Here is a 26,867-nt window from a genome sequence, read left to right as displayed (position 1 = left end):
AAAGCGCTATATAAAAAATCCTTAATAATAATTAACATATTTTTTGTTCTACAAATAAAAGCACACAACTCATATTTTAATATCAGTAGTCATACCTTTTTAATGTGATGGATGTGCCTTTCCCCCGCCACAGCAGCCCCCAAGCTGGGGCTGGGAAGGAGAGTCATCTCTCCCCAACAGCCGCAGCCCTGGAGCTGGGGAAAGTTGCCTCTCTGGCTGCTGCAGCCCTGAAGTTCCAAATTTGCCCCACCCCCTCTTCTCACCCCACTGCCCCTCCCACCTACCCCCTATTCCCTCCAAGGTCACAACTTCACCTTACATGTACATCTTCTCAAGGGTCCAGGCACTTAATTAGTGAAACCACACCTTCACGGCTCCACTAATTAGGCGGGTGGCCTTCATTCTCTTCGGTGCGACTGCTCAGGCGCTCACCTTAGAGGAAAATATCTGTGGACCACTTGAATGAAGCTCGCGGACCACAAGTGGTTTTCAGATCACAGTTTGAGAACCTCTGGCTTAGAAAAAGGAATCGGGATGCTTGGGTTCTGTTTTCCAGCTCTGGGAGTGGGATGGGGTCTAAAGGTTGGAGGGCTAGGAGTCAGGACTCCTGGGTTCCATTCACAGCTCTAGGAGGGAAGTGGGGTCTCGTGGTTAGAGCAGAGGTCTGAGAGCAAGAAATCCAGGATTCTGCGTCTGGCTTTGGGAGGTGAATTAAGCCAAGTTTCCTGGCTTTGTGGGTGGAGCAGAATCTAAGGCTGGGATTTTCAAAGGAATCTAGGGGAGTTAAGTGCCAATCTGCCATTGAAACTCTAGTTCTCATAGATGACAACATACTCACATCTCCTACTGAGAACTGAATGTGCACTACTTCACATAAACTGTGTTCAGTATCCTGTAGGATACTGCTCTTTAATGTGATATGGCAGGGGGGGGGTCTTGTCAAGATAGGATACCTTTTCCTAAGAGATAAGCTCTGGTTCAACCATTAGCTACTGGGCTTTGATTAATGGGTTTTTCCAACCTGTGTGATACAGGAGGTCAGACTGTATAATCCTGTTGGGCTTTAACAATATAATATATTCTCTCCCCCTCTCTCTCTCTCCATGATTTCTCAGTTTGTTGTCAACAATGAACTGCAATTAACCAAGTGACCTGGATGTTTCTTTGTCTTCCCTTTATGGTTTCTTGTGTTTTAACAGGGAGAGCACCCAATGGTGAAGGGAAATCAGACCAATGTGAGGGAATTTATTCTGCTGGGGTTCCCTGGCTCTCGGTATGTGCAGATCTCTCTCTTCCTGCTTTTCTTGTTCATGTACCTCCTGACGCTGATGGGAAACATCACCATCATCTCCTTAGTGGGGACTCACCGCCGCCTGCACACTCCGATGTATTTCTTCCTCTGCAATCTCTCCTTCGTAGACATCTGGTTCACTACGGGGTACATTCCCAAAACTCTTGCTCTCCTAGTGTCCCAAAGCAAAACCATCTCCTTCTCCAGTTGCCTCCTGCAGATGTACTTTGTCTACTCCCTCGGTTGCACTGAATATCTACTTCTGGCCGTCATGGCCTATGATCGCTATCTGGCCATATGTCACCCATTGCGCTATAGCGCCATCATGAACAGCACTTTGTCCATTCAGCTGGCTCTTGGATCATGGGCAAGTAGCTTCCTGACTACTGCTGTGCTGGCATTTCTGGTCACCGGGTTGTCCTTCTGTGACTCTACCATCATCAACCATTTCTTCTGTGATGTAGATTCTTGGATAAAGCTGTCCTGCACAGACACGCGCCTTGTTGAGATGGTGTATATTATTATCTGTTTTATTGTCGTCCTTGGGTCCTGTGCCATCATCCTGGTCTCCTACATTTACATCATCTCCACCGTCCTGAGAATCCCATCTGCCCAAGCCTGGCAAAAGGCCTTTTCCACTTGCTCTGCCCATCTCACTGTTGTGGTTATATGGTACGGCTGCTCCATCTTTCTGTATGTCAAACCATCCAAACAGAACTCACTGGAAATGAACAAAGTTGTCACCCTCTTGAACACTATCATGACACCATTGCTTAACCCTTTCATTTACACGCTAAGAAATAAAGACATTAAAGAAAACTTGAGAAAGGCATTCAGTAGGACATAGGGTGACCAGACAGCAAGTGTGAAAAATCAGGATGGGGGTGGAGAGTCATAGGAGCCTATATAAGAAAAAGACCCAAAAATCGGGACTGTCCCTATAAAATCGGGACATCTGTTCACCCTAGTCCAATGCCCTGGATATAACTGATTTAGGCAGGCAGTGAGGGGAAATCAAGTGGGAAATGTTGATATTTTGACATTTGTTTTCATTCCAAATCATAGCGGAAACAAGTATTTTCCGAATGTCATTTGAAATGGAAATTGCAAAACAAACCCATTTCAAACCATTTCAAAGTTGGCTGGGTAACTAACTGTCTTGGGATCCTTTTGAAACTGCAGCATAAATTCTTCTCTCTGACCTGTTCCCCAGTACATTGCTTATGAGCCATTATGGTTTGATGTCTAGGGCACTGAACCATGAGCCAGGAGAGTGACCTCAGTTACACTGATCTAATCCCAGGGAAACACCACTGCATTTAACAGCTGGACCATAGGCACAGACTTCCCCCGGGGAGTGCTCAACCCCTCCCTGCCCAAGGCCCTTCCCCCAGGCCCACGCCCCTTCCCCTCCTCTTCCTGCCCCTGCTCCCACCTCTTCCCCTCCTCTTACCACCCCCTCCTCTGCGTTTGCCCCATCCCCGCTCCTCCCTCACCCTCCCGGTCCCAACTCCCACTGAAATTCAATGCGAGGTGGGTAGCTAACTGCCTTAGGCACTGTTGGAAATCACACCCTCTGGTAGCCTTGAAAATTACAACCTGTGTGTTTTGGATGTGCTGAATCAGGCTGGTCAGATAAAACACACGTGCTTGACTTGAACCTTATGTTCATCCACAAGACATATATATATAGTGTGGGCAGCATCCTAGATATGTTCTAGGAATTATTTTGGAGAAGTTCTCTGGCCTTTGCTATACAGGGGGGCTGACTAGATTAGCACAATGTTCCTTCCTGGCATCAGAATCTATGAATCTAAGCATCACATTCTTCCCCATCTCTTTATCCTAGTCAGTGTCCCCCAGCCCTAACACAGAGGGATGATCTGCCTTTCTTTAGAGCACCACAAATCACCCCTGATCTAAAGGAATCACCATGGTAAGTTGTAACATCTCTCTGTTCATGCAGAGTGACATTCACCCATGAAAAGAGTCAGCACATGGCCAATTAAGCCGTGGAAATAGGACTTCTATGACCCCCTTGGGTACATATGCGGGGACACAAATCCATCCCATGAAACAGTTGCACCAAGGCCACAGCTTTGGGATGACTTGGTAAGAGGAAGCTGGGTTTACTGGACTTTGGCGGCGTGTGGACCTTGTGTTTTACAGACATTGGCTTTGTGTTTTCAAAATAAACTTTTCATAAGAAAAAAAACCTTACAATGTATCTCCTCCTTTATCTCAGTGCCTATTATTTACCACCATCATATACACTCTATTTACTCCTTTTCTCCATTCCCTAACCTATGTCCATTTATTAGTGAACTTTAAGGTTGGCTGGCTAGATTGCCTTCTTGTGGTAATTATATATATTTGGCTAGGAGCTTCAAAGCACTGTAGGGGAGACGAAATGATTTGCTATTAAGGTGTCTAGCTCCCTGGGCTGTTTTGAAAATAGGGGGCTAAGTCCACACCTTTTTTATTCACTGTTGCTGAGATTGGATACCTAAACCCTGTGATAATCCAAGCCCCTTTGCTGTCATTCTTATACACTACAGAGCATTGCTTAAGGACTGACCGAGCCCAGTGTTAGCAGAAGCTCCTTACAGAGACTGAACTTCAGGGAGCTTGTCCCAGGAGGAACAAAACAGCATTTAAACAGGTTTCAGTTCTCAAGAAATCCACAGGGGCCATGGCTGGCAACCCAGCTACTTTCGCTCACTCACTACAACAAAAAATGAGATCAGTTGGTGTGTGTTAGCCATAGTTTCTGTGTGTGTGTCTGTGTGTGTGTTATGGGGTTGCAGGGCATTCTCTGGAGCAGACACTTAGCTTTGGAATTCACTTTGCACAGAATCTGGCTGTGGTGACAATCACATTCTAATCTAATATAAAATCTCCTCCCTTGGGTGTTTGTCTGATGAGCTGATAATGGGGAAAAGATTTAGTTTGTGTCTGGGAGGCATTCGGGGTTAAACATAGATGTGACATTGGACAGAACACTGGCTTCATTCCCAGTTCCACTAAAAATCAATGTCAAAATAGCCACTCGCTTCCAAGAGGGCAGGAGAGATTCTCTTACGTGTGAGCAGCCTGATATTCAGACTTGCGGGACACTGAGTCAGAAGTGCCAGTGGGTCAGATTTTCAAAGGAACTTAAGTTTCAGGCACAAAAGATGTAAGATTTAAGCACAAAATTCCCATTAACGTTCAGTTGGACCCTTCTTTTTTAAATCATGTCAGCGTGCCTAGACAGTGTTTGCTGGGCACATTCCTTTATGATTATTATGAATGTCTCTCTGTATTACATATGGTGGATTTTTAAAAAAAGAAATAGCTTTTACACCATACTAAATCTTTAAGTTGAAAAAGGAGAAAGCTGCTGACTAAAATGTATCCGCATGAGTCACCAATAAATCCTGGCTGAACGGACTCAGTAGGTTTGGGTAGTCAGGACTTTTGTTAAGCCCTCTGCAGATTTCCTGCATTTTAGGTGCTCAAATTTATTCATTCTCCTTTGACATTCTATTCATTTCATTTTTCATTCCTCTCAGTATCTCATTTCTTTCTTTCTTTCTTTGATCTTTCTGTGTATTCCTCGGTGGTGTGATTTGTAAGTTTTTCCTCTCATTTTTAATCCATTTCACTGTCTATTATGTTGCGCAGTCTCAGACAGATTTCCTTCCAGTAGCGCTGAAACTCTTCCACCTTATTTATTGGCTTTCTATTTTTGCCTATTCTGTTTTTAACATCCATCAGATCAAAGAATCTCCTAGGGTCTCTGGTGAAGAGACTGTTCTCTTGGTACTAATAACTTTCTGCTCAATATCTTTCAAGCCTGTGACTCAGATGGCTCAGCCTTCATTTACATTGTCCCTTCACAACTCTCTCATCCAGTTGCTATCTCCAAGGCCATTTGCTTCTCTTGTCTCTTCAGATGTTTTTTCTCGTGCATCTTGTAGGCTGATATAAAAGCTTATTCTTCTGCTTTAACCTTCATTGCCATGAGGATGGCTCACATCCTCAGATGTCTTGATCTTAAACTGATGAGCTGCTATGGTTACTGCAGCATAAATTATATAATTCTACCGGCTATTGGTGGTTTTACTCCACTGTTTCCTTGAGTGCTTCATTAAGTGCTTGTGTTATATCATCCAGTCTTTGCTGGTGTACAAATTTCCTACTTGGCAACACTGGCCACTTCTCAATGTCTCTACACTTTGCATGATCTCGATCAACAAATTATTCATATTTCCTGTACTTTCTTCAGGTGCTGTTTCATTCATATTTTCTCCTCATTTCCCCTCCCTGCTCATTTTTGGCTTCTGTTGATCCTGTATCATTGCTGCTCCCAAAATGTTTGCATGCAGTTCTACATGACTAGTCTCCCTTTTCAGGTTTTCAATCGCCATTTGCATAAATTCTCCTCTTTGGAATAAATCTCTCAGTTGTGCAGTGAATCTATGCTCTGTCATTTCTTTCTCTGTTGTCATTTCTCTCCTTCCAGTGTTGGAGCATTTGTTTGCTCCAACCTCTCTCTTCTGGTTTTGCCAAAAGACAACCTCAGGTCACGTTCTGGTTTATAAGATGAGTCCTTTTCCCTCTATTGTTGCAAATGATCTCTGGTTGTTCATTTGAACAGATGAATGATATGTTGGTTTGCCCACCTCCACACAACACACCCTCATAGTGGAGGAGGCTGTCAACCAGATAAGCTTATCTGACCCCCACTTCATGTTATTCATAATATTTATGAATTACCTGTATTTTCCATATTAGTTTGGGTTGACAGGCTATACCCTGCTGGGTGGCAAACCAGAATTTCTAGGCCTCGGAGGTTTCTTCCACTTCCTCTGCCTCCTCCTCGTCGTCTTCGTCTTTATCTTATTCTAGAATCCTAGAGATCTTAATAGGCATCCATCCAATACAATTCTACAGATTATACATTCTGTATTTTTTTAAAAGTATTTATAGAACTGGCCAGATCCCATATTAGTGTAAATCATCAATAGCGCCATAGGAGTCAATGGGCCAAATCTCCAGCTGGTGTAAATCAGATGTAGCTCTGTTGAAGTTAGTGGGACAGATTAAAGAGATATTGGACCTGAAAGAGATGGCAAGAGCATGAATGACTGTATATGCTGGTGGTTAGAGTGCTCACCCGCCAATACAGAAGGCTGAGTATCCAGTCCTTCTGCTCCAAAGCCTCTTTTATTATTTAACCACAGTGGAACAGCTTCAGTAGGAGAGACTGGGACTGTCATAGGGGTACCTCAATGTCACAGCTGAGCAGGTTTTATGTGAATACCAGTGGGGCTTGATTCTGGGATTTAGGCACCTAAGGTGGTAGGTAGGTGCCAAGGTCCTTCTGTGCAACTAGCCCATTTTGTCTATTTACAGCACACATTTTATAGGTGGTAGTCGGCCTCACTTTACATTCATCCTTTTGATCAGATGATTTTGACAGGCCATTTCAATTTACTTCTATGTGATATGTGACAGGTCAGATTTCCTGAGAGAGCATCAATGGGGAATCAAACCAAAGTGACCAAATTTATTCTCCCAAGACTTTCCAGTGACCCAGCGATGCAGATTTTCCTATTCCTGGTGCTTGTAGTTATTTATGTAATCACCCTCGTGGAGAACGTGGTGATCATACTGGTGATAAGGACTGATCGTCACCTTCACACCCCCATGTCCTTCTTCCTGTCTCATTTATCTTTTGTCACTATCTGCTATTCCTCAGCCATAGTTCTTAAGATGTTGGTGATTTTCCTAGACGAGAACAAAACCATTTCTACTGATGGCTGCCTTGCCCAGATATTCTTCATTTTACTACCAGCTGGTGCTGAAATTTTTATTCTCTCAACAATGGCGTATGATCACTACGCTGCCATCTGTGACCCATTGCGTTACGTGGAGACCATGAGCAAAGGGATCTGTGTTCTGCTGGTGAGTGGTGCATGGGTAATAGGCTTCATAAATACCCAGCTTAACACAGATTTCGCCCTCAGGTTGCACATCTGTGGCCCCAATCAGATCAGCCATTTCAGCTGTGAGCTCCCTCCCCTATTGCATCTGTCCTGCACTAATATCTTCACCAATCAAGTGGTGCTTCTCACTTCTGTTGTGATACTTGGATCAAGCTCCTTCCTCTTCACCCTGATCTCCTACATTCACATCATCGCCACTATCCTGAGGATATGCTTGGTGCAGGGCAGGCGTAAAGCCTTCTCCACCTGCAGCTCCCACTTGATTGTGGTTGGTTTATGGTACCTGACAGGTTCTTTCCAGTACACAAAACCCAGCTCAGTCTCCTCTGTGGCTCTGGATGAAATGTTCTCCATTCAGTATAACATCTTGACTCCAATGTTAAACCCCATTATCTACAGCCTGAAAAACAAGGAGGTGAAAAGTGCACTAGGGAAAATATTGTGGACTTGGAAGTTTCTCAAGTAGTGTCGATGACCTTATTTAATTTAATTTTATTTATTTTAAAATCTGAAAGCATAGAATTGTGGATAACTAGTGTTTGGGACGTTCTCAGCTCAGGTAATGGACAGACACACTGGGACAAAACCACAACTGGTCTAAATCAGTGTGGCTCCATTAAAGTCACTGGGCCAGATCCCCAGTGTTAGAAGAGTCACCGAAGCATGGGTGACTGGATCCTGGGTCTCCTACTTCCAGGGTGTGTGCTCTGAGCATCAGGCTGTAGAATCATTCACACATTCCTCTCTTTCAATGGCTCTTTAATCTGGCCCAGTGACTTCAGGGGAGCTCTGGCCAATTTATACCAGCTGGCGATCTGGCCATTTCTATAAAAAGAATCTTCTTATCTATCAATTTCTGTTCTTTTCTTTTTTACTAAATTGTTGAAAACCCCATTTAATATCAGTAGTATCTTATTGAATTCTATCCTATTAAAAAGCTCAAGCATTTTAACTAATGATAACAATAATTAATACATAATCTAATCAGTGGAGCCAATGGGTTTCCTCCCCAGGTAGGGCTAGATCCACTTGTGACATTGCATGCCATACTCTTCATAGAAACATTGTTATAACATGATTTTGGCATAACTAATTTGCATTTTACACAAGATGGTTCATGTAAGATCTCATTGGAAAGGTTATGATTTGCTGAACATGTTTGTCCTATTTGTATGCACATAACATATTCTGTATTAACTGTGTAACTATTACAACTGTGTTTATACTTGGGGAACGCCTATCAGACAGAATGCAATCAGCCTGGATGGGCCATTAAGGGGAACAATGGGACTTGGAAAATATTAGTCTCTCTCCCTCCTGAGAAGCTTCCTGAGACTCTGCTTTGACAACAGTAGGTCAGGTGGTCATGTCAGCCAGTACAGGATCCCATCTTGAACTGATATTTTTACACTGGAAGGGTCTGGAAAGCAAAGGATTCCTGCCTTATGCAAATTCTATTTAAGGCTGGGGAGTAAGTTGATCTTCACTGAATCCCCACCCAAGATGACAGCTGGAAAGATCTGAGAAATAATGACGGGGGGGGAGAAGTCCTGACCCAGTCAGGACAGCCCATGGGGGGGGGGAGTGGGGCAATTTGTCCCAGGCCCTGGACTTCGCAGGGGCCCCCACAAGAATGACTGAGGCTCCCTCCCCGGCCCCTGCCTGACCCTGCCTCCGCCCCTCTTCCAGAGCCTCAGCGCATCCAGGAGCATCCCTGGAGAGCTGTAGCGTGGCTCCGGTGGGGCCTGAGCTCCTCCCGGCTCAGAGCCGCGTGGTAAGGGGGTGGGGCTGTGAGCAGCAAATATTTGGCCGCACACTTCTGAAACCTCAAACCATATTCAGGTTTTGGCACACTAATTTCAGCCTTTCAACTGAAAAAAAACCACAACAAATTTTGAAGGAAAGCAGACATTGTGATTTTTTTCTACTTTTAAAAAAACCCTAGTTTTTGATCCAAAAAAGTTTTGATGGAAAATATTTGTCCAGCCCTTTTAATGAGCTTTAGTGCCTTTTAGCACTAGCTGATGCTGAGAACCAGTGATACCTTGTAAAGAAGTTTTCTCAAAACTAGGTTTGTGCTGAGATGCGGGTTTATTTTTCCCAGGGCCACCCATGGCGGGGAGCAAGTGGGGCAATTTGCACTGGGCCCCACAGAGGCCCCCACGAGAATATAGTATGGTATAATATTGCAATTTTTTTTATGGAAGGGGCCCCCGAAATTGCTTTGCCTCAGGCCCCCTGAATCCTCTGGGTGGCCCTGGAACCAGGTTGGGGAAAGGTGTCACTAGTCTGTGAGAGAAATACCTAAAACAACATTTAGTGTGAGAAATTCCTAGCTGTAACCAGTTTCTTTAAGTTCTTAAACTAGGTATGCATGTTTTGTTTTATTTGCTTGGTAATCTGCTTTAATCTGTTTGCTATCCTTTATAATCACTTAAAATCTGCCTTTGGTAGTTAATTAACTTGTTTTTGTTTATATTTAAACCCAGTCTGTGCAAATTATAACTGGAGGGACCAGGAAGCTGTGCATATCTCACTCCACATTGGGGGAGGGGGCAAATTTCAATGAGCTTCTGTTGCACAATCCTCTGGGTAGCACAAGACACTACTACCTTCGGGGTGACCCCAGAGGGGAGGTGCACCTGAGTCCTCCCACACAGAGGTGAGTCCTCCCACACAGAGGTGTTTGCAGACTCTGTGTGATTCTACAGCTAGTGAATCCCTATGTGTGTGTGTGTGCGCATGTGCGCGTGTGCGTGTGTGTGTGCTGCAAGCGGCCGGGGAGCCTGATTCAGCAAAACAGGGGGAGGGAGTCCAGGCTGGTGGAGCAGGTGGGCTCAGTGAAACCTCAGTATATCAGGTGGCATCCCAGAAGTGGGGTCCAACCCATCATACCACAAAGGGACTTAGGCTTGAACAGGAGAGTTTGAGAGAGACTCACATCAGGAGATCCCATATCTTGGTGGTTAGGACACCCACATAGGTCAGGGAAGAGACCTGTTTAAATCCTTTCTCCTTATCAGGCACTGAAAGTGGGGCCTTCACACATTCCAGGTGACTATTCTGATCACTGGGATAAAAGTTATCAGTCTCCTTCTAATTCCTCCTTCCTCCTCCCACCCCCCAGGCCAGCTTCTTGTAAGAAAACACCTTAATTGGGGTTAGAGGGTTCCCAGCTGAGAATCCTAAGTAGAAGGAGGTGTCTCACTCCAGGGGACATCGGGACTGAATTCTTTGACAGCTGGGGAGTTTAAAAAACACCCCTCTCCTCAGCATCTCCCATTGGCTAAGAAACCGGTTATCATCATGTTAGAACATAAGAACCAATGAAAGATCATCCCAGGTCAGACCAAAGATCCATCTAGTCCAGTATCCTGTTTCTGTGAGTGCCCAGTGCCAGATTCTTCAGAGGGACTGAATAGAACAGAGCAATTATCGAGTGATGTATCCCCTGTCATCCAGTCCCAGCTTCTGGTAGTCAGAGGTTTAGTGACACCCAGAGCATGGGATTGGGTCTCTAATAATCTTGGCTAATAGCCATTGATGGACCTATCATCGAGTTATCTAATTATTTTTTTAAAACAGACTCCAGCTAAAGAGAATGGAAACAAAGGACATTGTTAAAATGAAAGTCTCGTTTAATATTTTACATTTCAAATGCTTTAACAGTTTTTCTTGTCTATATCTTTAATAAAAATGTTATAAAAAGAGATTATAATGGTGGTTTTTTTCCCAGGGTTCCATGTCTCTGCATACCGAACTCCTAATCTTGTTTAAAACTGTTTAATCGTGGACAGTGACTGGGTTATGTGGCCTCTTTGGGCCTATATATGGATCCAAGTTAATACACACAAAATACTTTGAGATCTTTGTGAGTCACAGATCCTGCTGAAGAAAATTGCTCAGTTCTGCCATTGTCTGTGTGATGGAAACAAAAGAATTGCCATCCGGTATCCAACCTGAGGGCCATATCTAGCCCAGTATCTTGTTTCTCACAGTGACCAGAACCAGATGTTCAGAGGAAGATTCCCAGTAGACAGAGATGGGATAATCAGTCCCCACAGTAGAATTGTTAACAATTAGATATTGGCTTAATCCCTGAAACATGATGTTTAATATCCCTTCAAAATATGTTATCCTAATTAATTTATAATAATCCTGAATATTCTTCTTATCCAAACCTTTTATGAATCTTGCTACATTTTTGGTCTCAATGTCTCTCTGTGCCAAGAAGTGCCACAGTCTAATTATGTGTCTTCTTCGTACCATCAGCACATGCATAGAACACCCTCCCAACACTGGTTCACCAAACCATCATCCTCACTTTGTGAAAATTCTACACAAAAAAAAGAGAAGAGGTCTCCAATGAATGGACTTTTTTATTCCTCTATTATGTTTTTTGTGAATCTCTTCTTCTCTACAGACATGATACTGCATGCACTTGAGTGTTTAGACTAAATAGAAATACTCCTATAGCCTGTCTGCATTCAGAACTCCAATGGAGACTATAGGATTTCTACTTATAGATTATCTGCATTATTGAGCCTAATCAACATTATGCACCATCCCAATCCTGCAGACAAATTTACACTCATGTTAGTAATCCGTACTCTCATGTAATTTCATGTGTTCAATTTATTTACAGATGTACAGCTTTTGCTGTATTGGGCACTATATGCCTATTTATATGAACATGCACGTTTCCTCTAAACCTATCAAATTGAAAAGTGAGATATACAAGCTGTTAATTAGGACTGAACTTTCTAGGGCCCTGAATTCTGGGCACTGAGGAAGAGACAAGAGCAGATCTTGAATACAATGGAAATGAAAAAGTAAAGATGGGTGGTTGGAGTTACATGGCTGGTCCATTATTTCAAACCAGAGAAGTAGGAGAAATTTGAAGGTGGTTCCAATTATAGAAAAAAACTAAGGGATTCCAGGTGTAGATGGGTTGGCCATGTGATAAGAAAATTGGAAGAATGTATAGGAAACAGAGTTTATCCTAGAAGTGGAGGGTAAGAGAAGGGTTGGAAGACCCAAACTGGATGGATGTCATGCAAAAGGATATTATTAGCCGCACCGTCTCCAAGGAATTGCATTCAAGGTAGGGAGTAAGGCTGCAGGAAGGTTTGAGTTGAGTAAGTGCAGCCAGGGGTTCAGACACTGTATTGCAAGAGTATCATTGTGACAGATATGATGGTGTCCTGTAACATCCTGGACAAATCTTATTGAACTAACTTTTACATCTTTGGAATTCATCGTATTAAAAATGCAAATGTTTGTATACTTTTGTAGGATTACATGGAGCTTTAGGAGGAAGACATGAATCACGCAATCTCTGGCAGATAGTGAGGATATCAAAGGCCATTTGGGGACAATACGCATGAAGTGGATTTTCAAGAAAATTGTTGGTGGTGAAGATTATGCAAATAACTCACCTGGAAACCTTTTGAAGCTGCACTTTGAGCAGATACTGATTGTCTGGCTGATTATGTAAGCAATGTCTCTTTAAAGAGCAATACTGGAGAAATCAATGTCTTACAGAGTAAGGAGTAGTTCTTGGTCTGGGCTGAGGATGTGATGAAAAGACAGGAAAACCCCTGGGTAGTGGTTGAAGAACAGCTCTACCAGAGCCCTGCACACATACTTAATCTCATCTAATCTCATACTTCACTAGAATCTAAATTAGTTTAGCTTCACTCTTAAATTGCAAGAACAGAATCTCTCTGATTTACATGCTCCTGGCTTGCTCAGATTTTCCAGTGTGTCCATGCAACGGTCAGTATGGTTCCCACAGTGTGACCCAGCCTGTTCAAACTGGTTCCAGTGCTCCCCAGGGGCAGAAGGCTACAGACTTTAAGTCATTGCCTCTCAACGTCCATTAAGGCTATGTCTACACTATGAGCAAGAGGTGTCAGTCCCAGTTCATCCAACTAGCATTCCAAAATTAGCAGTGTAGCAATAGTATCACAGGCTGCAGTGAGTGGAGCCACAGGCTATTTTCACTGAGTAGAAACCCACCTGAACCCAATGGGTATGTATTTGGCATACCTTGCCCATGCCAATGTCTGTACTTCATAGAATCATAGGACTGGAAAGGACCTTGAGAGGTCATCTAGTCCAGTACCCTGCACTCATGGCAGGACTAAGTATTATCTAGACCATTCCTGACAGGAGTTTAGGTGTTCAATAGCTACACTACTATTTTAAGTAATCTACCTCACTGAGAGCTAGTGTGAGTATGTCTACATAATCTGGGAATCACACCCCTAGCTGATTGTGTAGACATACACTAAGTGTAAGGTGTTAGTCAACTATTGGAAAGGGCCTCCTCCCTTTCCCTCTAGGGAGGTAAGTTCTACAACCCAGAGAGACCTGTTGTGTGAAATGCCGATTCCATTGTACAAAAACCACAACAGTAGTGACAGATTCTGAAATAATCTTAACAATTACTAAAGGGAAACCCCATGTGCCAGACTTGATAGACAGATAAGTTTACTGAAAAATGAATACAGTGACCAAAGGATGTTACCACTGTGTTTATAGACTTTGCAGCCAGTTTTGACTCACTGCATCAACCAGCGCTGTGGATACCGCTTCACCAGTGTGGGGTGCCTGAGGGCTTAGTGCGCCACATGGAAGAACAGTACCATGGTACATTGACCTGTGTGAGGGTCAACGGTTGTATTACAGACTGGTTTTCAGTAGAATCGGAGGTGCGTCAGGTATGCAATCTCTCACCCTTTGGTATTTAATGGTATAATAGACTATCCGATAACTGAAGCCCAAGGAGGAGGTGTACTATTTAAAGATTCATCTTTAGTGGATCTTGAATATAATATGAGAATGATATTGCCTTAGTTGGAGAGACTACTGACCAAAGCCGAGAAAAATTGCTTACTCTATGATGATAAAACCAAAGCCTATAAAACGGAAATGAATGACCTTGTGATGCACATGTAGATAGCAATGACCTTGAATGGGTGAATAGTAACTGGTTGGCAACAGGAGGTTCTCTATGCAAAGAAGTCACACATCTGATCAGTCTTGTTCACTGGCATTTCAGCATCTTCAAAGGCCTCTGTTTGGTTGGCAGAATGTCTAGCTGATCACTAAGAGATGAGTGTCTTAGTGTCACCATTGCTGCATTAGTGTGATGTGTGTCTCCTGCTGCTGATGTGCTGCTGATTTATACAATGTAAACAGCTTCAGCAGGAGATTCTGAGAAAAGCCTTGCCCTAAATTACTTTATGGCCCAGAGATTAAAATACTTACAGGGAGGGGGGGTGTAACTTCAAATCTCTTCTTCACAGCAGGCAGAGGTGGGAAGTGAATGAGTTTCTCCCACATCTGAGTATCCCAACCAATAGGCTAAAGGGATTTGGGGTGGGTGCTACATGTCCATATGCTGGATTGTAATTTTGACACCCCCTCCCCCCATTAACTAAAATATTTGGCAAATAGGTGTCAAATGTGCAAATAGTACCGGATCAACCAATACTGCTTTTTATGGGTTCAAGAAAACAATGTTTCATCCCCTACTTTTCCCCACTATCTCATGCCGTCTATTTGCTCCATTTACATTGTGGCTAGCATCTTCAAAGTAACATATGGGAGAGAAAATAATTTGCTATTTGATTGTCTAGCTTCTTGGGGGCTTTGAAAATCTGACCCTGTCACTAAAATTGGATACCTAAATCCAATAGGCTCCTTTTGTAATCCAAGCATCAATTCTCTCATTCTTATGCATGGTAAATCACTGCATAAGGACTGACCCAGCATGGTGTTACTGGGATCTTGTCCCAAGGGGAACAGGACACCATTTAAACAGCTCTCAGGAATCACTTCTTAGTCTTGGAGTCAGATGGGGACAGGTTCTTTGCTCCACTCCCAATGCTAACTGTACCTCCCTTGTCAGATGTAAGTGTTTGGGTAAAGAGGAGTTGATATCCTGAGGTGCTGTATTGCGGAGGCAAATAGAGAGACTAGACAGACAAATCAGTAAGTAGGTAGATAGACTAAGACAACAGAAAGAGAAAAGCACAGGTCAGAATGATCTCACCATGTTTATGATCCACATTAAAAAGGGAGGTGAGTTGATCCATATTTTTATTCCTTTATAAAAAAAAAAGTTTATCCTTTCCATTCCAAAGAACCAGATTCTGTCCCTCCTTATCTAGGGGTGGGTCTCATTGACTTCTGCCTGCTCACACAGCGACAAGGTAGGTGAGGTGATATCTTTTATTGGACTAACTACTGTTGGTGAGACAGACAAGTTTTTGAGCCACACAGAGCTCTTCTCTCTCACCCACAGAAGTTGGTCCAGTAAAAGATATCATCTCACCTGCCTTATCTTTTGAATATCCTGGGACCGAGACAGCTACAGCTACACTGCATGCGCACACAGAGTAAGTTACAGCACAGGGACGATGACTGGGAACCCAGCTGCTACTTGAATCACCCATCATTCTCTCTCTCTCTCTCTCTCTCTCTCTCTCTCTCTCTCTCTCTCTCTCGGCAGCACTGAGAAAGTTCATTTGTTACACGTTAGCTGTAATTTTTATTTTTTGGAGAGTGTGGTATGTGTGTGGTTTATGGGACTGGAGAGGAGAAGACACTGAGTTTTAATAAGAATGTAACAATGGCCCTACTTGTTCAGACCAAGAGTCCCCTAATTCAGTATACTGTCTTCCAATAGTGGTCCATGACAGATGTTTCAGAGGGAGTCAACAGAACATTGTAATTTATTGAGTTATCCATCCCCTGTTGTCCAGTCCCATCTTCTAGCAGTCAGCAGATTAGGGACACCCAATCATGGGGCTGCATCCCTGACCATCTTGGCTAATAGCCATTGAAGGATCTATCCTCCATGGATTTATCTAATTTTTTTTAAATCCATTTATACTTTTGGCCTTCCCAACATCCCCTGGTAATGAGTTCCACAAGCTGATTGTGTATGTTTGTTTAAAACTTGCTGCCTATTAATTTCAGTGGGTGACTCCTGGTTTGTATGGTATGTGAAGGGATATAACATTCCCTTATTCACTTTTTCCACATCATTCATGATTTTGTAGACCTCTATCATGTCATTTTAATTTCTCCTTATATGGAAGCTGTTTCATACCAATGTTGCCCTTCAATTTTAATATATCTTTTTGTATGTGGGCCCACTACAACTGCACACATAATTCAAGGTGTGGACATACCGTGCATTTGTATAGTGGCATTCTGATATTTTCTGTCTTATTATCTATCCTTTTCTTAATGGTTCCCAACATTCTGTTAGGGTTTTTTTGCTATCCACTTTACACTGAGCCGATGTTTTTAGAGAACAATCCACAATGATGCCAAGATCTCTCTTCTTAAGGGATAACAGATAATTTAGATCTATTCATTTTTTTATGTATGTATGGGATCATGTTTTCCAATATGCATTCATCAACACTGAATTTCACCTGCCGTTTGTCACTCAGTTACCCAATTTTGTTAGATTCCCCTTGTAACTCTTCGCAGTTTGTTTGGGCTTAACTATCTTGAGAAATTTTGTATTGTATGCAAAAATTTTGTGTGATTTAACCATTTTTTCCAGATCACTTGTGTCTGTAACGAAGACCAGTGTTCCCAGTAAAGATCTTTGCCAGGGGCCAGCAATTTACTTCTATCTACTGTGAAATTTCCCTTCACACAAAATCTGCCTCTGTTTACATTCAGGTTCTAGTACAAAGTCAATCTCTGTGCTTAGGTATTTGTCTCATGAGTTGATAATGAAGGCATGGCGATTTTCTCTCTAAGGTCATATGGGGAGAAAAAAATGATGGGACATTAGAGAAAGCATTGGCGTCATTCCCATTTCCATTGAAAACTAATGTTAAAATAACCACTGACATCCATGGGGGCAGGATAGATTCTCTTCTATATGTAAAGCCTGATATTCAGACTTGCAGAATAATGAGTCAAAAGTTCCATTGAGTCGGAGTTTAAATGACTTACGAACAACAGTCCCATTAATTTCTATCAGACCTCTCTTTTCAAATTTATGTCACAGTGCTGAGAGAATGTTTGCTGGCCCCATTCATTTCTTCTTCTTGAAAAATCCTGATGATTTTAATAGATGTGACTCCAAACATACACTACAGATATTAAAGAGTGTTTCAATAAAATTGTCTAGAACAACTGACAAAATGTAATAGAGAAAGATTATTTTTATAGATTTGGCCAGTTGCCCAGCTATTGCAAATTGTCCATAGCACCGTTGGAGTCAATCTTCCAGACCCCATGCTGGTCTAACTCAGTTGTAGCTCTGTTGAAGTCATATGACCAGATTGAAGAGCGAGCGTGGGAATACCTTTACAGCCTTGTGGTTAGAACCCTCACCCCAGATGCAGAAGTCCAAGGATCCAGTAACTCTGCTGCACTGCCTCTTTTATTAGGTATCCACAGCGGAACAGGGTCAAGAGGAGAGGCTGAGGGAGTCCCACAGCAGACTGTCCCTTAGTCACAGCTGAGCATGGTATTTGTGAATACCGGTGGGACATGATGCTGGGATTTAGGCATCGAAAGGGGCAGTTAGATGCCCAAATCCTTTTGTGTATCCAGCCCATATTGTCAATTTAAAAAACACAAATTCCATCCAGCCTCTCTCTCTCTCTTTCAATTTACTCTGTTTAAAACACACCTTTTACGGGCAGGAATAGGGCTCTCTTTACATGCATGCTACTTGTCTGAGGATGTGCACATGTTGCAATTTACTTTTATGAGAAGTGTTAATTTAATTTTTTTCTGGTCTTCCAGATCAAAGATATCCTAAATAAATGCTAATGGAAAATCAAACCAAAGTGACTGAATTTATTCTGCTGGGACTTTCCAGTGATCCACAGGTGCAGATTTTCCTCTTCTTGGTGTTTTTAGTTATTTACCTGGTTACTCTGGTTGGGAACATACTGATCATGCTGGTGATAAGAACTGACTCTCACCTTCACACCCCCATGTACTTCTTCCTCTTCCATTTATCCTTTGTTGATATCTGCTATTCCTCCATCACAGTGCCTACAATGTTGATGAACTTCCTAGCAAAGCACAAAATTATTTCAGTCAATGGCTGCATTACCCAGATGTTCTTCTTTATCCTCTTAGCTGGTACAGAAGTTTTCATTCTTTCAGCAATGGCTTATGACCGCTACGCTGCCATCTGTGACTCATTGCATTACATGGAGATGATGAGCAAAGAGATCTGTGTTCAGCTGGTGAGTGGGGCATGGACCGTAGGGTTTTTAAATGCCCTGCTTAACACAGTTTTCACCTTTAAGTTGCATTTCTGTGGGCCCAATCAAATCCGCCATTTCAACTGCGAGCTCCCTCCCCTATTACAACTGTCCTGCACTGATACCTTCACCAATCAAGTGGTGCTTCTCACTTCTGCTGTGATACTTGGAGCGATCTCCTTCCTCCTCACCCTGATCTCCTACATTCACATCATCTCCACCATCCTGAGGATGCCCTCTGTGCAGGGCAAGCGAAAAGCCTTCTCCACATGCAGCTCCCACCTGATTGTGGTTGGTTTGTTGTACCTGGCAGCTTTCATCCAGTACACAAAGTCCAGATCAGTCTCCTCTGTGGCTGTGGATGAAATGGTCTCCATCCAGTACAGCATCTTGACTCCCATGCTAAACCCCATCATCTACAGCCTGAAAAATGAGGAGGTGAAAACAGCTCTAAGGAATTTATTGGGGAAATTCAAGTTTCTCAAGTAATGTTGAACATAGAACTGTGGGTAACTAGTGTTGCGATAAATGAAGGGAGGGGGAGTTCCCTTTTATGGATACCCAGCCAACCAGTAGCTATAAAATCCCTCTTAGAAGCTATTCTCTAATTGCTCTACCCGTAAAGGATTAAGAAGTCTCACTGCTATGCATAGGTAAAAGGAAGTGAGTGGGCACCTGGCCAAAAGAGCCATTGGGAAGGCTAGAACTTTTTAAAATTGAAAAACAACTCCCCTTTGGTCTGTCTGTTGTAATTCTCCTGGAGAGAGGCGGACAGGGCAGATTTATGCTGTGAAAAACTTGGGCCAGGTATGAAAAAATCATCAATATCATACCTAGAAACTACTCATTTAAACACCAGATATGTAAGTCGATTAGGAAATGTCTAGGAAGACGTGATTAGTTTTATCCCTTTTATTTCTTGATGGCTTGTGGATTCCTCTGTGTGCTAACCACGGTGTTTTTGGTTTGCTCGTAAAATTTTAAGCTAGACCTCAAGAAAGCTATTCTCGGTGCTTAATCCTTGTAATTGCTCTTTTAAAATCATGCAATAGCTGAATTCCCAGATGTATTTTCTTTCCTTTTTAAAAAAAAAAAAATAAAATATACCTTTTTTAAGAACAGAATTGAATTTTTGTGTCTTAGGTTTGTGCACATGTTGTTTAATTAGCTGGTGGCAACAACTGATTTCCTTTTTTTTTCTTTCTCAGTTCTTCCCTGGATGGGTGTGTGTGAAAGGGCTTGAGGGTACCAAACAGGAAGGAATTCCCAAGTGGGCCTTCCTGGGCTTTCAAAGGGGTTCTGCACTTGGGTGGTGGCAGCATCAACCAATCCAAGATCAGAGAGAAGCTGTAACCTTGGGAGTTTAATACAGGTCTGGAGTGGCCGGTATTAATTTTAGAATTCTTGCGGACCCCACCTTCTGCACTTGAAGTGCCAGAGTGGGGAATTAGCCTTGAACAGTGTTTGGGACATTCTCAGCTCAGGTAGATGACTGACACTTCGGGCCAAGTCTTCCACTGCTCTAAATCAGCATTGATCCATTGAAGTCAATTGGCCAGATCCCCAGAATATGTAAATCAGCTATAGCTCTACTGGAGCCTGTGACCCTGGCAGAGAAGCTCAGGCTCAGGTTCAGTCTGGAGCAACAGGGTAATTCACTCAGGTATGAAGACCAAATAAATGCTAAATGGTTGTGGTACATTTGACCCAATTCACGTGTAGGTATAGATTAAAGGGACATGTTAGTGCTATTGTCTTGGCTGATCAACTTGTTGATGTGCATTATACTTCATTAACTCTAGACCAAAAGGATGTACAGTAAAAGCTGTTTTATCTGGCACGTCACCAACTGGAAAGCTCTATAAACCAGCATTTATGATTTTCATTGAAATTCCAGTTTATAATCTGGTTGGATGGGGCCAGCAGGGGGTTGGGCCAGTGAGGGGGGTTGGGGCACGGGCTCTGGAAGGGAGTTTGGGTGCGGGAGGGGGCTCGGGGCAGGGGATTGGGGCATGGGAAGGGGTATGCCATGTCGGATCCAGGAACCACTTACCTCGAGTGGCTCCCCGCAAGCAGCGACCTTTCCTGCCTGCTCCTAGGCAGAGGCACAGCAGGCAGTTCTGCATACTGTCCCCCTGTGCCCTGAGTGCTAGCAACACAATTCCCATTGGCTGGGCACTGCAGCCAATGGGAGCTGCAGGGGCGGCAGTATGCAGAGCTGCCTGCCACCCCGTCCTGGGGGTAAGTGACATAATGTGTGGTGATTTCGGTATTAATAACCTTTCATCACAGAAGTCCAGTTTATCTGGGTGCTAATAGAAACCTAGTGTCTAAGAGGACTGTCTGAGGCTTCATGGTGAGCACATATTTATTGCTGGCCTGGTTAAATAAAATGATAGTATATCACCAGTTTAGGGAGTGTCTGCTGGCTTATGACAGTCTGACCTGATATTGGCACGCACATTTGTGACCCATATGCAACATTATGACAGAACCAATAGATTTGATCCCCAGTTGGGGTTAGATTCACAAAGGGACCCAGGCTTCAACAGGAGAGATTGAGAGAGAGACCCACACCAGGACATCCCATGACCCCAGGGGTCAGGAATGCACATGGGCAGGGGCAGATACCTGTTTAAATGATTTCTCCTCATCAGACACTTGAAGCGGGGGTCTCCCTCATCCCAGATAAGACCCCTACGTGCTGGGATAAAAGTTATGCCGGAGCTCCTCTTCCTAATTCTGTCTCTTTGTTGGAACAAAAATAAGTGGATATAAATGGCCATGAACAAATTCAGGCTGTAAATGAAAAGAAGGTTTCTCACCGTCAGAGGGGTGCTGTTTTGGAACAGCCTTCCAACAGGAGCTGTAAGGGGACACAACTTAATTAGTTTTAAGAGAGAGATGGATAAATGTATGAGTGTATTTCTTGTGATGGTGAGGGGGGAGAAGGGCTCAGTAGCCATGGGGATCACTTCTGGTTTATGTCTTAGGTTCCTAAAGTTCATGCTTCAGGGTTTTGGGTCAGGAAGGGGATCACCCACCAGCAATGTATATTAGGAGAGGTGTTTTTTTGTCTCCTTCCTCTGAAGCATCAGGGATGGCCATGGCTGGAGATGGACCTCTGAGGTGGCATCCAGCATTCTCTTGTTCAGATGTTTGCCTAGGCTGTTCTTACTCACATAATCAGGGACTAGCTGATTGCCAACTAGCTAAGGACACAAAAACTAACAGCCAAAAAAAAAATTAAGTACATCATAAGCAGGAAGCCTGCCCAACAACCAGTGGGGCCACTGGAAGGATGACTGAGGTGCTAAAGGAGCACTCCAGGAAGATAAGACTGCTGTGGAGAAACTAAATAAATCCTTTGCGTTGGTCATCACTGCAGAGGATGGGAGGGAGAATCTCATACCTTAGGTGACAAATCAGAGGAACTGTCCCAGGTTGCAGTATCAAACTAACTGTAGTCTGTAACTTATCATTTAAATCAGCTTCTGTACCAGATAACTGGAGGATAGCAAATGTGATGCCAATTTTTAAAAAGGGCTCCAGAGGTGATCCTGGCAATTACAGACCTGTAAGCCAAACTTCAGTACCAGAAAAACTGGTTGAAACTATAGTAAATAACAGAATTGTCAGACACATAGTTGAACATGATTTGTTGGGGAAGACTCAATATGGGACAAGGTCCCTCACCAAAGGCTCTTAAGCAAAGTAAGATGTCATGGGATAAGAAGGAAGGTCCTCTCATGGATCAGTAATTGGTTTAAAGATAGGAAACAAAGGGTAGTAATAAATGGTCAGTTTTCAGAATGGAGAGAAGTAAATAATAGTGTCCCCCAGGGGTCTGTACTGGGACCAGTGTGGTTCAACATATTTATAAATGATCTGAAAAAAAGAGGTAAAAAGTGAGATGGCAAAATTTTCAGATAATACAAAACTACTCAAGATAGTGAAGTCCCAGGCAGACTGTGAGGAGCTACAAAAGGATCTCAAAAAGCTGGTTGACTGGGCAAAAAATGTCCAATGAAATTCAGTGTTGATAAGTGACAAGTAATGCACATTGGAAAACATAACCCCAGCTATACATACAAAATGATGGGGTCTAAATTAGCTGTTACTACACAAGAAAGAGATCTTGGAGTCATTGTGTATCGTTCTTTGAAAACATCCACTCAATGTGTAGCAGTAGTCAAAAAAGCTAACAAAAAGTTGGGAATCATTAAGAAAGGGGTATATAATAAGACATAAAATATCATAATGCCACTATACAAATCCATGGTACACCCACACCTTGAATACTGAACGCAGTTTTGGTCGCCCATCTGAAAAAAAATAAATATTAGTATTGTAGAAGGTGCGGAGAAGGGCAACAAAGATAATTAAGGGTATGGAACAGCTTCCACATGAGGAAAGATTGAAAAGACTGGGACTGTTCAGTTTAGAAAACAGATGACTAAGGGGGAGTTCTATACAATCATGAAAATGTGGCGAAAGTGCATAAGGAAGTGTTATGCACCCCTTCACATTTCACAAGAACTAGGGGTCACCAAATGAAATTAATAGGCAGCAGATTTAAAACAAACAAAAGGAAGTTTTTTTCACAAAATGCACAATCAACCTGTGGAACTCCTCACCAGAGGATGTTGTGAAGGCCAAGACTATAACAGAGTTAAAAAAAGAACTAGATACATTCATGGAGGATATGTCCATCAATTGCTATTAGCCAGGATGGGCAGGGATGCAACTCCATGCTCTGGGTTTCCATAAACCCCTGACTGCTTCTGAATGATAGAGGATGGATCACTCAATAATTGACCTGTTCTCTTCATTCCCTCTGAAGCACCTGGCATTGATCACCTGACGTGTGATGTAGGAGCACAGGTCCCCAGGGACTCTCATCCGGTGCATTTCACTTCCATTTGTTACTATTTCTATTTTATATAGATATATATATATAATTTTCAATTTTATAAATATTTTCTTATATACATTTTGTTTTAAATATCATTATATTATTTTTTATTACATTTTATATTTATTACTTTGATGCTATAGTCTTTGGTTTTGTTTTATTTTTATGTTTTTACAGTTAATTTTATTTTTATTTTATAATTTTATAGTGTTTTTTCTTATTTTAATTTATGTCCTTTTGGTTTAGTTTATTTTACTTTTTTATATTGTATTTTTACTTCTATTTCTTTTATAATTTTAGAATGTTTAATATTTTGATTGTATATCCTTTTCATTTATATTATTATCTGTAGGTCTATATAATTTTATTTCTTTTTTAATTTATTTGTTAAAATTATATGTATTCACAACCTAAATTTCACTGAAAAGAACACTGTCCCAATGGAAACCTTTGAGTTTAATGAATCAAACATATTCTTGATGGAATGTTGTTCCATTGGAAAATTTCCAATCAGCATCCAATTTCCACTAATCCTATTGATATTGATTTTACACAGACTCTGAATTCAGGGGTGAGGCAGTGATCTGAGGGTCAGGGTCTCTGGAATGTGAAGGGTTTCAGGGACCTTGAGGTTTTGGAAGATTGGATTGGTTTTGAGAACATCTCAAACATTCCTCTGCCTAGAGCACCAATGGGAATTCTGTGGGCCTGACGTTAGTGGAGAGGTTGCCCCAAAAAAACATTTATAGAGGAAATTCACAGTCTATTTATAGGGCCTAGCTCTTACTGAGGATAATTTATTAAAAGCTATTACTAGGGATAATCTTGATAAGAGATAACACTGCAATATCTAACCTGGGTTTGTGGTTTGAAGCCTGCACCTCTTCAATCACATCAACATTGTAAAGGTGTATGGAGTTCGTGGGGTGGCTATTTGATCATGTTTGTGGATAGCAAGAAGATCCAGTTATTATGATGAACCAGGTTGTGATGCCATAGATTAAGGGTGCTGTGTTATCGATTTCCTTTTGAGAAATCTTCTATTCCTGAAGGAACGGGACACCCCAGCTCTGCTTTTAACACACAGAACTTGGATCAGAGGGAAAGCAAATAGTAATTTATTTAAGGAAGACCTGAGATTCAAATGGTAGCCAGCAGAAGTATTACAAAGAAAGGTTTACATAGACAATAAAACATCAACACATGTTAGAGTCTCAACTCAGCTATAACATGATATCCTCCTGTCTATGAAGTTTAGCTCAGCGAAAGTTGTTCTCCTACCAGCATTTACTGTAAACATATTCTGTAGGTGAAGGATGCGGAGTGAGTCCAAAAATTTATTGCCATCTCTCTCCTGCTGGTTTATAAAACTCCCTCTCTCGGAAGATGTCACAATCCCTTCATTGGCAATTCACTCAGCTGTAAAAAAGGGAGTCCATTATGACTCATACAATACTCAATTTACTACATGTATTCAGACTGATAAATAAAACTTGTTTATTGACTTCTGGTGACCGGTCCCAACTCACAAGCCATAAATAAAGAACATAATTTTCAGTGTATATACATAATTCCTCACATATTATCCATACATATCACAATGCTGATGATGACCAGTGTGACACGGGCTTTCTGTAGCCACCTTCCATGGCACCCCAGAGGATACCTCAACCATTATTCACCCTGTGTCTTCTGCCAGTTGGCAACAAGCAGCCCCTGGGTCACAACATGAGATGCATAGGGAGAGCTAGGCGCCTGAGAATGGAATCCACAAAACCCAGCATCTAGGTTGGGAGTTGCTTAATCTAGCCAAGACCAGATGCTGACATGAGGAGTGTGTCCTAAGCCATGCCCCTCAAAGAGATCGGTACCAAAATCTGGGCTGCAGGGAGGTGCATTTCTCCACTGATGATCTACGAACTGGAAACACAAAACAGCTAGTGAGGGAGGAGATCTCCTTTAAAACTTGTAGATCCCATGGCTAGGGACCTACCCCAGGTATAGGAGGAGACCCTAGTTCAATTCCCCTTCCCTTGGGTTTATTCTCAGAAACAGAAAGTTAGGTTCTTAGGGAACTTACAACAAACAGTTTGGTGTCTAGTGAATTGGGGGTTAAGCGGCAGCTAAATGTGTGTATGGGGGGAGGTTGTGGATCACAGCAGTGCCTAAATATGGGATTTAAGTGCCTAAGTCCGTTGGTGGGTCTGGCCTTTGGTGACCGTCCCAGAAATCATGAAAACCTCTAAGTCCATAGGTTACTTCAAGTAAATCAGTAGGTGCCATTTTCCCCCCTCCAACTCTCCTTTCTACACGCAAGTTTAGATAACCCTTATCACCTGTCACCCACTCTGAGCAAGTTACAACGCACGCCTCTGACAAACAGGTGGGCCAGATTCTGCTTCTTGGGTGGAGGGGCTGAGATTACACGGTCTCCATGTCATTTCATCTTCAGTCCATTAATTCATGAAAGCCACGTATTTCCTGACAGCTTTTCTAAAGGCCAACTTGACCTCTTTGTTTCTCAGGCTGTAGATCAGGGGATTGAGCAGGGGTGTCAGGACCGTGTAGCAAAGGGAGAACACTTTGTTGAGCTCCCTCAGCTTCTCAGTTTTTGGTAAGATATAGACAATCATCAGGGTCCCATAGAAAATGGTCACCACAGTGAGGTGGGAGGAGCAGATAGAAAAGGCCTTTTGTTTCCCAGTGGTGGAAGGGATTCTCAGGATGGCAATTATGATATAAACATAGGATGTCATGGTCAACAGAAATGGAGGTAAAGTGAATAAAACAGAGCCCCAAAAGGTCACAAATTCCATCTTATGGGTATCACTGCAGGACAGTTTTATCATTGGAGTGAGATCACAAAAGAAATGGTCAATTTCATTAGGGCCACAGAAAATTAACTGTGACATTAAAATTATGACAATGATAACAGCCAAAAATGCACTTATCCAAGAGCCAGCTGCTAGCTGGAAGCAGAACTTGTTATTCATACGGGTTCCATAGTGCAGTGGTTTGCATATTGCTAAATACCGATCGTAAGACATCACAGCTAGGAGGTAACATTCTGTGTCAACTAGAGAACCAAAGAAATATAATTGTATTAGGCAACCAGTTACAGAAATAGTTCTGTCCCCAGTCAGGAAACTGGCCAGCATCCTGGGCAGGATGGTGGAGGTGTAGCAGGTCTCCAAGCAGGACAGGTTCCCCAGGAAGAAGTACATGGGGGTGTGAAGGTGCTGGTCAGTCACAACTAGCACCATGATGAGGATATTCCCAGCCATGGTCACAACATAGATCACTAAGAACAGCAGGAAGAGAAAAATCTGCAGTTCAGGATGATTTCCAAATCCCAGGAGGATGAATTCTGTGATGGATGTTTGATTTCCCCATTTTATGTTTGCCAT

At 42.5% G+C, this 26,867-nt stretch overlaps 4 protein-coding genes across 4 annotated transcripts; 3 read left to right on the top strand and 1 right to left on the bottom strand.

Moving 5' to 3' along the window:
- Positions 1-1,211: 1,211 nt before the first annotated feature.
- LOC123347279 (olfactory receptor 6F1-like) lies at positions 1,212-2,138 on the top strand. Its single transcript, XM_044984677.1, has one exon. It carries the CDS (start codon positions 1,212-1,214, stop codon positions 2,136-2,138), a length of 927 nt encoding a protein of 308 aa, XP_044840612.1.
- Positions 2,139-6,817: 4,679 nt separating this feature from the next.
- Positions 6,818-7,750, top strand: LOC123348102 (olfactory receptor 5A1-like). The gene has a single exon (XM_044985452.1). It carries the CDS (start codon positions 6,818-6,820, stop codon positions 7,748-7,750), a length of 933 nt encoding a protein of 310 aa, XP_044841387.1.
- Positions 7,751-18,095: 10,345 nt separating this feature from the next.
- Positions 18,096-19,034, top strand: LOC123347170 (olfactory receptor 5V1-like). The gene has a single exon (XM_044984546.1). It carries the CDS (start codon positions 18,096-18,098, stop codon positions 19,032-19,034), a length of 939 nt encoding a protein of 312 aa, XP_044840481.1.
- A 6,882-nt stretch (positions 19,035-25,916) lies between these two features.
- LOC123348338 (olfactory receptor 11A1-like) lies at positions 25,917-26,867 on the bottom strand. Its single transcript, XM_044985852.1, has one exon. The coding sequence runs from the start codon at positions 26,865-26,867 to the stop codon at positions 25,917-25,919; it is 951 nt and encodes a 316-aa protein (XP_044841787.1).

The sequence above is a fragment of the Mauremys mutica genome, chromosome 13 (genome assembly GCF_020497125.1).
Source record: "Mauremys mutica isolate MM-2020 ecotype Southern chromosome 13, ASM2049712v1, whole genome shotgun sequence".
Classification (NCBI taxonomy): domain Eukaryota; kingdom Metazoa; phylum Chordata; order Testudines; family Geoemydidae; genus Mauremys; species Mauremys mutica.
This window is presented reverse-complemented; position numbering and strand designations above follow the sequence as displayed.

Bases quoted from the DNA above. Each gene is read 5' to 3' on its own strand.
- LOC123347279 (XM_044984677.1), top strand. From the start codon at position 1,212: ATGGTGAAGGGAAATCAGACCAATGTGAGGGAATTTATTCTGCTGGGG.
- LOC123348102 (XM_044985452.1), top strand. From the start codon at position 6,818: ATGGGGAATCAAACCAAAGTGACCAAATTTATTCTCCCAAGACTTTCC.
- LOC123347170 (XM_044984546.1), top strand. From the start codon at position 18,096: ATGCTAATGGAAAATCAAACCAAAGTGACTGAATTTATTCTGCTGGGA.
- LOC123348338 (XM_044985852.1), bottom strand. From the start codon at position 26,867: ATGGCAAACATAAAATGGGGAAATCAAACATCCATCACAGAATTCATC.